Raw genomic sequence first — 14,997 nt, forward strand, 5'->3', positions numbered from 1 at the left:
ATCTCACACCTGTTAGAATAGCTATAATCAACAGGACAAGTAATAACAAATGCTGGAGAGGATGTGGAGAAAAGGGAACCCTCATACACTGCTGGTGAGACTACAAATTGGTATAGCCACTATGGAAAGCAGTATGGAGGTTCCCCAAAAAACTAAGAATGGATCTCATATGATCCAGCAATCCCTCTACTGGGTATTTACCACAAAGACTTGAAACCCATTTCCATAAAGATATTTGCACACTGATGCTCATAGCAGCATTATTCACAGTGGCCAGGACATGGAAGCAACCGAAGCGTCCTACGATAGATGACTGGCTAAAGAAGCAGTGGTACATATACACAATGGAATATTACTCAACCATAAGAAGGGATGAAATACTTCAATTTGTGACAACATGGATGAACCTCAAGATAATCATGCTAAGTGAAATAAGCCACACAGAAAAAGTTGAAAATCACATGGTAACACTTATATGTGAGATATAAACCTAAAAGCAACAAATGAGCCAACAAACAAACAGAGATTCACAAATGAGCCAACAAACAAACAGAGATTCATGGACATGGACAATGGACTGGTAGTTAGCAGAGGGTAGGGGAAGATGAGGGAAGTACACGGGGTAAAGGGGGTCAAATATGTGGTGACAGAAAGAAATCTAACCATAAGAGAACACACAATGTAAATATATATATGCCTTACTGTTAAAGTGTACAGATGAAACTTATGACTTTCGCTAACCAACGTCACCGTAAAAAATAAATTAATTAAAAAAAAAAAAGAAATCTATGACCTCACTTATACGTAGGATATAAAACTAAAATCAACAAACAAACAAGACAGAGATTCATGGGCAGGGACAACAGTTTAGTGGTTACCAGAGATAGATAAGGGTAAAGGGGGGGTCAAATATATGGTGAAAGAAGGAAATTTAACTTTGGGTGGTGAGCATACAATGAAATATACCTATGACGTATTATTGAATTGTGCGTTTGAAACATATATAACTCTGTTAACCAATGTCACCGCAATAAATTTATTATAAAATAATAAATCTACTTTTTCTGATATTAAAAATATACTAGAAAAATTTATTTCAAATACTTATATTAAATATCCCCAATATAAAAAAGTTCCTACAGATAAAAAGGTAAAATCAAAATGACCAACATAAAAAGATACTCTACTTCACAAAAGTTGGAAAAATATAAATTGGAGCCACAAGATGCCATTTTTAAAAACTCGGAATAATAAATATTAAAAAAGAATGGTGAAGAGGATTCACACGAAATGGGTGTTCACACACTGTTAGCAAGCAAAATTTTCAATTATTATAACCATTTGTGTGGACAGAGCTAACTCTGCCTTAAAGCTAATCTGCCCTCTTGACGTCTGGGTGAACTCGGACCCTTAACCCTCTCTCCTGCTCCCATGTGAGTGCTGGAGTATGTACAGAGAGCTCTGGGCATATCACAGGATTTCCATCTGTTCTATCTCTTGGGCAAGTTGCCCTCAATGTTATTGCTCAACTTGCTCTGGCACCAGAGCCTCCTGGCACCTGATCCCTTTGATCCTCCATGTATTCTCACTGTTTAGAAGATACAAGCACATGGTCTGGCGGGTATAAGATGCGGAGATCCATTTTGTTTTGCTGCCACCTGAGATTGCATTTCTGTATGTAAGTTAGGGAATAAAACTTTAAAAATACATGCTTCAATAAAATAACACCACCCCCATAAATGGAAGAAAATTTGGCAAATAAAGAAAAAATCAACATCCAGAGTTCTACCACCCTAGATAATAACCATCATAAACATTTTTGGTACATTTCGTTTTGTTACATTTATGTGACTCGTTTTTAAATCACTATATTAAAAACTATGTTAACATATAGTGATACACATAGAATTTGTACTCTTTTTCATTTAATGCTTTAATATTAATATTTTTACATGTTACTAGAAAGCCACTTTGTAAACAATATTCACTGACTACAAATATACAACTTTATAAATATACTACAATCCATTTAGCTATCACACTTTAGTGGACATTGAGGTTATTTCCAACTTTGTCCAATGATGTCTGAACTTCAGAATATTAGCTTTGACAGACTCCCATAAAGGAATTACTGACAATGAATGAACAGTCAAAACTATTCCTGAAACATATGCTCAAAAATGCTTTTTAGAAAGTATTCACTAGTTACCACCAGCTAGTTACCACCAGGTAAATTCCTGACTCAAAGAATTCGCGTCAAGTTAATTTTTTTTTTGCTAATGTGATAGACAAAAAATGGTAGTTATTTTAATTTGCATTTTAAAAGTTTAAATGAAACTACATGATTTGTATAAATACATAACATATATACATACACAATCACCTGTGTCACTTCTTTTATAAATCGTTATTTGTCTCTTTTAAGTTCATTTAACAATAAAGTACGCCATCCTCAATTTCTATTATTCTAATAACAGTCTTGATTTAGCTTACAAAAGGCTGTATGATTAAGATTTTTAAATCAGAGTCCGTGGCTCCTTTATATATTAAAAGAATACAGGAACAATACCAAACAACCAATATACGCTTTAATTTTTCAACTTAATTCACAAGTTCTATTAGAATTATTAAAAATGCAATTAATTTTATAACAATTATCAAATGTGATACCTGCTGAATTCCAAGGCACAAGTATAAGATACTGTCTGGATCATATTTTTCACCATTTGGTCTCCGCACCTCTTGGATAAACTGGCATAAGCCCAAACTCAACTCAGCAAAAGTGCAAGAGAGAATATCTTCCTTCAGCTTGATAGAGCGAACTGTGTGAAAGGTAGAAAACATCTGAAATTAACTTATATGGAACAGAGTAGCATTACTTGATTCACTGAATAAACACTACTACTGTGCTTCAGGCAGTGTGAATACATGGATGTACAGTGGTGAATACATGGATTCAAGACAAATTCTGATCTCAAGTCTTTTTTAAAGAAATAAAAACAATGAAGTGTATATGGTGTTAACAGGTGCTATGATAAAGGTTTTATTTAAACAAGACTATGAAAGCAAATGAGGGATATCTAATAGAAATGAGTCAGGTTAGATTCTGGAGGAGGTGACACTAATCCTAAACCTTGAAATGTGAAGAAGAGTTAAAGAAGTTAGTAAAGAATTTGAGCCACTTAGATAGCATTAAAAAAGTAAACAAAATTCCTATATTTGCATAATAAACTCAAGATCAGAAGATACAACCTTACCTTTATAACAAGCTCTTTCAAATTGGGAGTGGTATGTCAATTCTCTTTTTAACCACAGGACTTCAAGTTTTAAATAATTTTAAATATTCCACTTACAAATTTAAAATAGACAATGATGTTACAAGTAATCAAAAAAAGAAAAGTGAGTTTACCTCTACAGCCTGGCTCTGAAGATTCTTGAGAGAGTGCATGGTCTTGAGCACTTCCTAAGGGGTCAGAACATGGGCTAGATGAAGCATGTTCAACTCCTGACAAGAAGAAAAAAATAAATGAGAAGTTTAAACAAAGAAATGGAGAAAAAATGAAGTAGCCAAAAACAAAGTTTTATGGGATTTTTGACCTAGTATTTACCCTTTTTGAGTAGATTCATGACTTTATTTACCTATGTTCCCCTTATCCCCTAAATCAAAACACAAATGCATGCTGTGTATTTACCGCCGCACTTCAGATCCCCCTGTTCTTCCTTGGCATTTTTCCACTGAACCCAGTTCTTCCAGGCATTTACCCCATACATGTATTTCAGTGTCATCCCAGACACTGAGCACCCTTGAAAGGCTCCTTGAATAAGACTCCTGGGTTCCACAGGCACTATAGACTTCTTCCGTCCCTATAAGAATTCCAAAAATACAGAATATAAAATTTAGTTTTGGATCTTTAATAACCAATGTTCTCAAAGTTAGAAAGGGCATAAATTTATAGAATACGGAATTTAGTATTAGATCTGAAAGATTCAGAGTTCTTAGAACTGGAAAGACCTTTAGAGATCATCTAATCCAATCCACAAGAAAAGTAAAAAAAGGTAAAATGTCAAAGATCATATGTAATAATTACTAGCATTTGAGTATTTACTATGTTCCAAATACTGGACCCACCCAATGAGATACAAATAACAGTTATTACCACTCAGGTCTATGGAACACATAAATACAACATATTCTGGGCTATACAACAAGCTTCAGTAAATTCTCTAACTGCAATGAATTAAATTAGAAAACTAATGAAACAATGTTAAAAAATACTAAAAAACTGGAAATTTAACAAGATATATGTATACACCCATGGGTCAAAGAAGAAACAACAAACACAATTAGAAAATATTTTGAACTTAAGCGAAAATGAAAACAAAACATCAAAATTTTTATGACAGAGCTAAAGCAGTGCTTATGGGGGCATTTATAGTATTAAAATTATTTATGAAAAATGAAAAAGTCTAAAATCAATAATCTGCTATCTTAGGAAATCAGAAAAGGGCCACATTAAAACTCAAAGTAAGGAAATGAAGGACATAATAAAAATAAGAGCAAGTATCACTAGAAAAGAAAAATCAATAAACTAAAATTGTGTTCTTTTAGAAGAAAATTAATATCTAGCTAGAATTCTCAGGGAAAAAAGAGAGAAGACACAAATTACCAATATCTAACCCCCTAGACATTAAAGGATAACAAAAGAATATTGTGAACATAGTTATGCCGATAAATTTGACAACTTAGATAAAATAAATCTGTTGAAGGACACAAACTAACAAATCTTGCTCTAACAGATAATCTAAATAGCCACAGAAACTGAATTAACAGTTTAAAACCTTCCTACCAAAAAACAAACAAACAAACAAAAATCCAGACCCAGGCTTCACTGCTTAATTCTGCCAGTTGAATAATCTTATAAATTGTATTTCAGAAAACAGAAGGAAACACAAATTCACTTGATGATAATAGCATTACCCTGATAGCAAAGCCAAGGCCATTACAAGAAAACGAGTTCAATATCCCACTCAGAGATACTTAAAACCTTAACAAAATATTAACAAACTGAATTCAGCAATATATAAAAGAATAAATACATCATAAGAAATTAGGGTTCATCCAATGAATACAAGGTTAGTTTATTATTTGAAAATGAATGCACTTTACTGTTTTATTAGACTCAGATAAAAAAAAAAAAACCATGGATAATCACCTCAATAGATGCAAGAAATCGACCTGACAAAGTTCAAGACACAATCATGATTAAAAACACCTGGCAAATTAGCATTAGAAGAGAACTTCCTCAACCTGATAAAGGCTGTCTATGAAAAACCTACAGGTAACATCAAACTTAATGTTGCAAGACTGAACACCAGCCCTAAGATTGGAAGCAAGTATGACGGTCTGCTCTCACCACTAATATTCAATATTGTACTGAAGATTCTAAGTAGTACAATAAATTAAGAATAAGAAAGGAAATGTATTAAATTTGGAAAGAAAAAAGTAAAACTGTCTTTATTCACAGATAATATGATTGTCCAAGTAGAAAATTGTAAAGATTTTAGTTGTACAAAATCATGGTACATAAATTAATATAAAATAACCATCTCCATTTCCATATGCCAAAGAGGAACACCAAAAAATTAATTTTAAAAATAGTACTATTCATAATAGGATCAAAAAATTTTGAATACTTATTAAATAAATTTAACAAAATACAAGACTTGTACAATGAAATAAACTATTGAAAAAATTAAAAGATAATCTAAATAAAGAAGAAAGATACCATCTTCATAGATTGGATGGCTCAAAATTGCTATGTGTCAATTCTCTGCCAACTGATCTATAGCTTCAGAACAGCCCCAAAGAAAATTTCAGCAGACTTTTTTTATGGAAATTGAAAGTTGATTTTAAAATTTATATGGAAAAGCAAATGACAATTTTGATAAAAAAGAGAACAAAGTTGGAGGACTTAACACTCCTGATTTCAAGACTCACTGTAAAGTTATAATAATCGAGACAGTTGGAACTGGTATAAAAATAGACATATAAATCAATGGAACAGAATAGTTTTAGAAATAGACTGACATATCTAATTAAGTGACTTTTACCAAAAGTGCCTATGTAATTCAATGGAGAAAGAAGACTCTATTCCAAGAGCAGTACTGTAACGACTGAATATCCATATACAAAAAAAATTAACCTCAATGCTTGCCTCAACTTATGTATAAAAATTACCTCAAAATAGGTCATAAACATAAGAGCTAAAACTATAAAATAAGAAAAGGGAATATCTTAGTTACCATAGGTTAAGCAAAGATTCTTCTTAGATGAGATACTAAAAAGCATGAACAGTAAAAAAATAAAAATTGATAAAGTGGGCTCCCTCAAAACTAAAAAGTTCTGTTCTTTGCCATTAAGAAAATAAAAAAGGAAATCACAGAACAGGTGCAAAAGTCATATCTGATAAAAATAATTACACTGTGATAAAAAACACTTAACTCAATAAGATAACCAACCCAATTTAAATGTGCAATAGTTTTGAATAGACACTTTACTAAAGATAGCTGAATGGCAAATATGCATATGCAAAGATGCTCAACATCATTAGTCATTAGAAAAATGCAAATTAAGACCACAATGAGATACCACTATACACTCACTAGAATGGCTAAAATTAAAAACTGACAATACCAAGTGTGAAAAAGTGTGGAGCAGATGGAACATACACATCAATTGTTAAACACATTATGGTTTGTCCATACAATGAAATACTACTCAGAAATAAGGAATGAACTACTGATACAGGAAACACATGGATGAATCTCAAAAGCATTATGCTAAAGTGAAAGAAGCCAGAACACAGAAGACTACAAATTATGATTCCATTTATATGAAATTTTAGAAAAGGCAAAAGCAGTACCATTTTGCGTCAGTCTGCAAAGCAGATTGGTGGTTATCAGGAGCTGGAGATGAAGACTGACTGCAAAAGGTCACAAGGGAACCTTTTGGGAAGTGGAAATGTTATGATTGCAGTGGTAGTACATACTAAATACATTCAAAGCCCATCAACTTGTACCCTTAAAAATTTATGAAATTTTAAATTTAATTATAACTCTATAGAGCTAATTAAAAAGTATTATACTTTTAATTTTGGTAAGGGAAAGTTCTGTCAACATAAAAAGCAGTGCATGTGGACTTCACTATTATATTACATAAAACAGTGAGCTTTATTATTATACTATGTAAAAAACTAAATTTAGACTTTAAAAAAGTCTATAACAAGGATTATAAAAAGCTTTTTAAAGCAAACGAAACAAAACAACCCTCAATTATAGAAACAAAATACAAAGTCCCTGCTGAAAGAAATGTAAAATACAAGATATGGTCTCGACTTGAAGAAACAAAAACGAAAGCACAAAAACACAAGATTTTAAAACACATGTATGAAATTTTGTGACCTTGGCTGTTACAGAGTTTTCTAAACTACAGGAACTAATAAATACTTATGGAATGAAGGGAAAAAAAACAATAGAAAAATTAAGCTACTGCTTACTCTTCGTCTGGGCTGGGGAAAGCCATCTCTGTGTCGTCGTCTTGTTCGGGAACGTGCCTGGATTCCCTGTCCTTTGTTCAGTGGGTCAAAAGATTCTGTAACAAATCAGCAGAAGGCATAATATGAGGTAAACAATTCACATACTTAAACAAAGACTAAGACTGGAAAAGAATAGTATCAGATAATACTATATTTATTACTTTGTGATAAAATAAGGATTTTACTTACTCAAAAGATATAGCATTTAAAACTTCATTAGAAATCAAGAAAACCTTTTAAGCTTACTGTGGGAAAGCTTAAAAAACAACACCAAATTAACTATTTATAAGAACTATATGGTATGAATTAACACTTTCAAAGCAGAGACCATTTGTGCCCTACATTATTATCACACATTTTAACTGCTCCATAATGTCAATTAAGAGTTGTTCCAATCTTCTAAAATAAAGGATTTTCAGTGGACAGGTTATACTGCACAAACCTGATGGAAAATCTGCTTCCAGATCCTGTTCAGTTTCTCCTTTTGAGAACTGCTTCAACTCTGAATCAGTCTCTTGCACAGCAGTTGACTTTAACGCATAATGATTCAACTCTTCCTCCCAGCTATGTGGAGTAGATACTGCCTCTGATTCAAGATCACCACTGTATGTACTTCCTTGGTCTGAAATATACAGAAAACACACCCTCAAAATAAGACAGATTCCTGACATGGCCAGGAACCTTCTTAAACCCCTGAATATCAAAAACTGAGATATGGCTGCTGGACAATTACGTAGGTACATTCAAGAATGAAGTAACTTGTTTACCAGCCTCAGAGAACTGGATTCATATTCTGGCTATGTACTTTAAAGCATTATCTCAATCCTTAAAACTATTATCTGAGGTAGCTTTTATTATTTCTCATTACAAATTAGCACACAATCATAGACATCTGGTGGCCCCTACAAATAGCACCTGGGGCCTGGTGCACCCGGGGTATGGTCCAAGGATGCTAATACTTTCTGGGTTTGGATTACTAACAGAGGTTAGTAAATATTTCTAAGACCCAAAATATATTTACAATTACAAACCTTTTTCAAATATCTTGGTGTCTAAAAAGAGTTCTTGTTCAGAAGTTTGGGATCCTAAAGAAAAAGAAAAGCACGTAATAAAAAAATTTATATGCATATACAGAGCAAATTATATCTCCAATGAAATGACTGTTACTATACACATGAATCACACTAGGGAGTTCTAAGTAAAGAGCCTTCATATGCATAAAGAATGATTCATTAATATATATATTTTTAATTATTATTATTATTTTCCCCTCTTTAATTCCCCACCACCACCACCACTTCCACCCCTGACCTATGGATGTTGCTGTTTCCTCTTAAGAACTGGATCTCTGAAGGTGAGGCATCTCCTCCTACGTGCTAGTGGAGCACCTGGGGCCTGGCGCACCCCAGGTATGGTCCGTGGCTCTACCTGGGATGCGAATCCAGGACCTTCTGCGTGTAAAGCAGACATGCTAACCACTACGCTATGGAGCCACACCCCATGATTCATTAATAAAATTAGACATTATAGATTACAACTTATAACAGTGGTTACACTTCCAAGTAGCAATATGAAAGAAGTCATGGCAAGAGGGACCTATGTTTTGGATTTTGAACTCATGTGCTATCTCAAATTTTTTTTCCCATAATACAAATACATGTGCTATCTCAAATTTTTTTTCCCATAATACAAAAACACACACATAATTTATCCACAGACTGACAAATCTGATATAAATTGCTTTCTACCCCGTAAAATATAACATACTTTAGAACTGCTTTAGAAAGCCAAGGCTTAGAATATAAGTTACATGGAGAAGCCAAGGTAAAATAAGGCTTGTCATCAGGAATTGAACTTCCAAACTAAATATAATATCAGAAAATTAGAAGATCAAACATAGGGACAATGTTCTAAGATTTTAAAATCCACATATAAATGGGTCAGAATTAGTAGATTATGTACTAAAGAGCAAATGAGAGCAGAAACACTGAGATAATAACAAGTAAGCTTTTCACCCATCACTCAGAATATGTACAATTTAAAAACTTACTGGCAACGCAATAGAAAAGTTGACAGTGCTTTTTTCTAATACTATAGTGTTCCAAAGGTCATCTGGCATTTATCATGCAAAATCAAAACCCCGTGGTTAGTTTTGTAAAAACTATCACTGAATAAAAGAAAAAGTTGTCAAGAAAGAATAATTTCTTGACTTATCAGTGATGCATGGAAAGGTCTTTGTGAAAATTCACCAATGTATTTCAACTATCTTAAACACCATTTTTCTCTCTCTCTCTCTCTTATTATATCTCTTCTTATATCCAAAAGTCAAGGAGCTGCTAATTAAGGCTAGAAACTTTTCTGAAATATATATCACTGAGTTCTGCTTAATATCATACATCATTTGCTCTGGAGTCAGACAAACCTAGGTTCAACTTCTGGTTCCATCATTTCCTGACTGCATAATGTGGACAAGTATAATATCCTATTTTACAAATGAGGAATCTGAAGTAATAGTACTCCTTAATAGAACTGTTGTGATGATTAAAGAAGGCAATGCACATAATGCACTTAGATCAAAGCCTAGATATGGTAACCATATAACTGTTAACTATTGTTGTTACCACTATTCTATACTCAAATTGTTTTCCACCCTAAGGTTCTATTTATCTTCTACCAACATGCTGGTTATTATGCAAGAGGAATTCTTATCTGGGGACCATGGCTTTGAGTACAAGGATAAAACTAAAGAATAATCATGAAATGTGGATTTATAGGTTTTTCTGGAATCATTAACAACTAAAAGTTGTACTGAATACTGGTACTTAATTTCCTTATAAAAAAGATATAGCTTTGGGATTTATCAACAAGTTTAGCAAACTCATAGACTTGGTATTTAAACATAATAAAGCTTTTAGAAACACCTTGACTGCCCAGATACTTAAAATTACTTGAGTTACCTGAAAATCTGTAGTTGTGTTTTTTCTTTCTTTACTTTAAAATTATACCAACCTCCCTGGGATAGTGTCTTCTCCTTCTCTTCATCTTCTGCAATCATTTCTGCCATCTCAAGGAGATCAGCTTCAAATGGATGTGAGGGAAGCTTTTCCTTAATGTCTTCAATACTCTCGGTGACTTTATCTTCGTTATCCAGGGATGATGGAATAAACATAGGGACAGGCATCTGAAACACCAACAACAGACTGAAGAGCTCCTTGGGCAACAGATTCATCATCAAAAATATTATTTGTGACATGACTAAAATACTAAACAAATTCAAGATACTACTATTGCTGATAATTAAAATGGTCTTGTTAGTTTGTTTTTACGAGACTACAGCTATTTAAATAAAAATCAGTAAGAGCTTTTCTGGAAACTCAACAAAATATGTCTCTGAATCCTCCAAAAGAATAATTAGCTAACACACTTTTGTTTTGTTTTTAATTCTATTTCTTGCTTAACATTTTCATACACCTGTTTCCCTTAAGAGTTCAGTACTGAGGAAAAATATATTTCCAAAAGAAAATATTTTTTCTTTAATAAAAAGTATTGGTCTTTTCACTGTTGCTAGAATGTGGTGTTCTAACACACACATACACAGTTTCTAACCTTTTTCTATTGACTGGTCTTATTATTCTAAGAAACCTTATAGAAAAGCTATATGGCAGTCTTCTCTCAGAAGGCAGGGTATAAACACAAGCACTCCTTTATATACTCCATATTAAGTAATATTGTATGATAACAGTCAACCAGAGTCTGGTGTATTTTACCAACAAGTGAAGTTTTTAATGAAGCTGTAAAATAATAAAAAAAAAATGTATACTAAATTAATCTTAGTCTCTCAATGATTACTCACTGGAACTGGAATTCCAAACGGGACTGGAGCATACTGAGTATAAAGATGAAGAGGTATGGGCACAAACACTGGTACAGGAACTGGCACCACGAGGATCTGAGGAGGGCTTGGAATATCTTCTAATGAAAATGAAAATAACAAAAACAAAGAGGGTTAGAAACAAGATTTTAATTAAAAAAAATTTTAAGCATACAGAAATTTATAGTTCAAAAGAAGTATAATCTATGATATTAAGAGTTCATAGAAAGAAGAAATAACTGAAGTAGCAAAGAAAGGTTTGAGTATAGCACTAACAAAAAGTGGACAATACAATGTTTATCAATGACATGAAGATAAAATTAATAAAAGATAATTTGGATGAATGAATGAATGACTAGGAGAATTCAAACAGTGATCTTAGGTAAGGGGTATGGAAAGCTATTAAATGAATAAGTAGGGTAGGTTAAAGAGTTTGAATAGATAGCAGGGACCTTTTTGTGAGGTTATAATGTACATTATTAAATCATTTCTAGTATATTGTAGGGAGCTATCTAGATGTTAGCTCAGAGTTATGTGACAAAAATCGCATTAAAAAAGATTAATTTGGCTGTCATCTTAGCACAGAATAAAAAGTATATAAAGTGTAAAAGCAGGAAGTAATTACAAGATGTAGAGCTAACATGATGAAGGCCTGAACTAGGGTGGTTATGATACCTAGGAAAAAGCACAAACATATATATAGCTGATGTTCTAATGTATAAAAATGAAACAGAACTTGGAAACTAACTTAAATATGAATCGGGAAAAAGTGGGAAGGATGGAGGATTCATTCAATTATTTAACAAGCATCTACAGAGTTTTTTTTATATATCAGAAAAATACGCTAGATAACTATAAAATCATTAATGTAGGAGAAAGGTACTGCTAGTTACAAGAAGTGAAAAGCTGACAATTTGTCTAGGGTTAAAAGCAGGAAATAATACAGGATCAATTTTATCATGGTGAAGGAGATGTTAAAATAAAAAAAAAAAAGTTAACTGAATAGAGATGTCTGATAACCAAGCTACAGAATACTAAATTAAAGTCACTACTGATACAATAAAACAGAACTAAGTCATCTATGCCTTGCAATCCAATGTGGTCCATTACTGGGGAACATTGACATCACTGGGGAGCATGTAGGAAATATAAAGCCTCAGGCCCTATTGAATTAGAATCTACTTAATAAAATCTTCAAGTAATTCACATGCATATTAATGTTTGAGAAGCAATGGCCTATAGGACAACCTTCCAGATCTAGGATTCTTCTCTGGTTTAAAAATTCTGAATCTTTCTTTTGGCTGCATAAGGAGCTCCACAGCTCCATTCCCTAGTTAAATAAGCAAAGATGGTGAAAACTGTTTAAAACAACCATTTGAATTATTTAGAAATTGTTCTTAGGGTATACAGCAAATGGAGAAACATTTATTAAAGAAAATCTACTAAAATACAGTAAGAACAGTGGAAGTCTATGACAGCTAACCCACCACTTGCTCCACATCCCCAGCTTAGACAGTTCAGTTCACAGAAGCTGTACTCTGGGTGGGCATAGTCAAAAAGAGAATGGGCTTCTTCTCAGTGAGCTCCCAATCATGGGTTACAGATCTCACCAGGAAATGCCACCACCATTTCTCATTCTCTCCAACTTCAACTTTAGGAGGTTAATTTCCTGGTGACTGCAGCTGACAGACTGGGGACTCCCTTCCTCCACCCACTTTCCACCCACAGGATAGAGGTCCTACGGCAGGTCAAGAATAGTGGGGTCCAAATCACCCTCACCCCAGATCACTTGTAGGGCAGAGATTCTGTGTGAGGAGAGGTAAGCTGAGAAGAACAGATGCAGGCATCCTGCCCAGCATTCAGAGAAGTGGCTCAGAGATTATGCCTGGGGGAGAGGTAGTTTCATAAGAAAAGAAACCCTGAAGCCCTCCTCAAAGGAACTGACTTTATCTGAAACAGAGTATAGAAAATTTGAAACCTAAAATGAAAACAACAGGCTCTCTTAATTAAGACCCTGTGTCTATAATTTCAAAGCCTATACTTAATTCCATAATATGACACTGCCATTAAGAAGGAAATTAAATGAAGTGTTCACAGTATGGTATTATCAATTAACTACCTTCTCTGCTGTAACTTGTTAAGTCTCAAATGGTGAAAATACCTAACTCATGGGTGTGAGAACCAAACTGAAAAATGTATACAAGCAATCAAGTACATTACCTAGTTAACAGTAGGCATTCAATTAATAAAGGCCGATCCCACATTCCTTTCCCCTAAAAAAAAATTAAGAAAGTGCAAGAAATATACCTGTCTGGCATTCTTTGTTTTGGGTATGTGGTTTGCATGAGGTGGCTTTAGTCTGTGTGATAGGTTTGCACAATAAAGCTTTATTTTTCAAAAGTCTTGGAGGCTGGGAAGGTGGCAGTTTCAGGGCATCTGTTTGTGTACTTGCCTAGTTAAAAACAAAAATCAAAAGAAAAAATAAATCAAAGAAAGCAAAGAGGTTTTCAAAAGCTTATCATGAATTACAGAAAATATTATAATTTCTAAAGAAATACTATATTGGTATCACATGGAAAACACAGAATATATTCAATTAAATATGTAAGGAATGTAATATTCCTGAAATAGCAATGACAGAATATTTTGACAGTATATATTGATTCTAAATACACCTAAATACCAGTTCTGTTTACCAAGAAAATGCTACTTCTATTGTAAGCCATTGTTGTTCAACTGCAAAGCTGGCTGGATTTAAAAATGAGAAATGTTTTCTTCTTGATTGAGTTAATCTTAGAAGCCTTTGCTTCAAGATGAGAAATAAGAAGAATCACTTATAATCATCTGACTGACTTAAAAAAAGATGATACGAATTTTATCGCAGAGACAAGGAAACACTTCAGAAATGTCATTGTTTTAGTTATAAGTTTCTCTCATTATTTATTTTCTTTTTAAGAGACAAAGCAAAAAATACTGAGAAAAAAAACGAATGGTTATTTACAGCATAACCTGCACTGGGTAGAAAACAAACTACATTTTAAAAATAGTTTATTTATAATCTGACTATATTACAAATGCCCCCAAAATCTTTTATGCTTGAATTCTGTACAATTCACTTTAAATCTGTACAGTTGGAAAAAACCAAACTATCAAACAAACCTTCAGTAAGTACATAGATAGCAAGCATTCAAAGAAATTAAAATATATAAAAGTCCTAATTAAATAACCAGAAAATCCTGCTCCTGAATGAAGATTAAATGAGCTCATGAAATTTATTTTATTTAAGAATAAAGGGCAAATTAGCTTAGACATAGTCATACTGCATAAAAATAGAAAATACAGTAGCAATACCAATAAAAATTAAACTTACATCCCCAATGATTTTCGCTGTTACTGTTGGAACTGCACCTGACATAAATTAAAACATATATTTAGGATCTTATACATTTAAGCATTATCATTAAAAGCTGTTTACTGGACAATAAACACAAAGACTCTCACAATTAAAACATGTATTAATTTAATCCATAA

At 33.0% G+C, this 14,997-nt stretch overlaps 1 protein-coding gene across 2 annotated transcripts in view; it reads right to left on the reverse strand.

Annotated features, from left to right (window-relative positions):
* ZMYM4 (zinc finger MYM-type containing 4) overlaps positions 1–14,997 on the reverse strand; it is a 143,183-nt gene that overhangs the window by 28,753 nt on the left and 99,433 nt on the right. For both annotated transcript variants that reach the window (XR_003043808.1, XM_006924252.3), the window contains 10 exons: positions 14,837–14,874; positions 13,774–13,918; positions 11,449–11,567; positions 10,605–10,776; positions 8,627–8,680; positions 8,038–8,217; positions 7,557–7,651; positions 3,693–3,864; positions 3,410–3,505; positions 2,671–2,822 (listed from right to left, as the gene is read on the reverse strand). Coding sequence is in view for 1 of the 2 variants with exons in the window: in XM_006924252.3 (XP_006924314.2) it covers positions 2,671–2,822; positions 3,410–3,505; positions 3,693–3,864; positions 7,557–7,651; positions 8,038–8,217; positions 8,627–8,680; positions 10,605–10,776; positions 11,449–11,567; positions 13,774–13,918; positions 14,837–14,874 (1,223 nt within the window). In the remaining variant the exon portion in view is untranslated. The remainder of the gene's footprint in view (positions 1–2,670; positions 2,823–3,409; positions 3,506–3,692; positions 3,865–7,556; positions 7,652–8,037; positions 8,218–8,626; positions 8,681–10,604; positions 10,777–11,448; positions 11,568–13,773; positions 13,919–14,836; positions 14,875–14,997) is intronic.

Source organism: Pteropus alecto, unplaced genomic scaffold (assembly GCF_000325575.1).
Source record: "Pteropus alecto unplaced genomic scaffold, ASM32557v1 scaffold39, whole genome shotgun sequence".
NCBI lineage: Eukaryota > Metazoa > Chordata > Mammalia > Chiroptera > Pteropodidae > Pteropus > Pteropus alecto.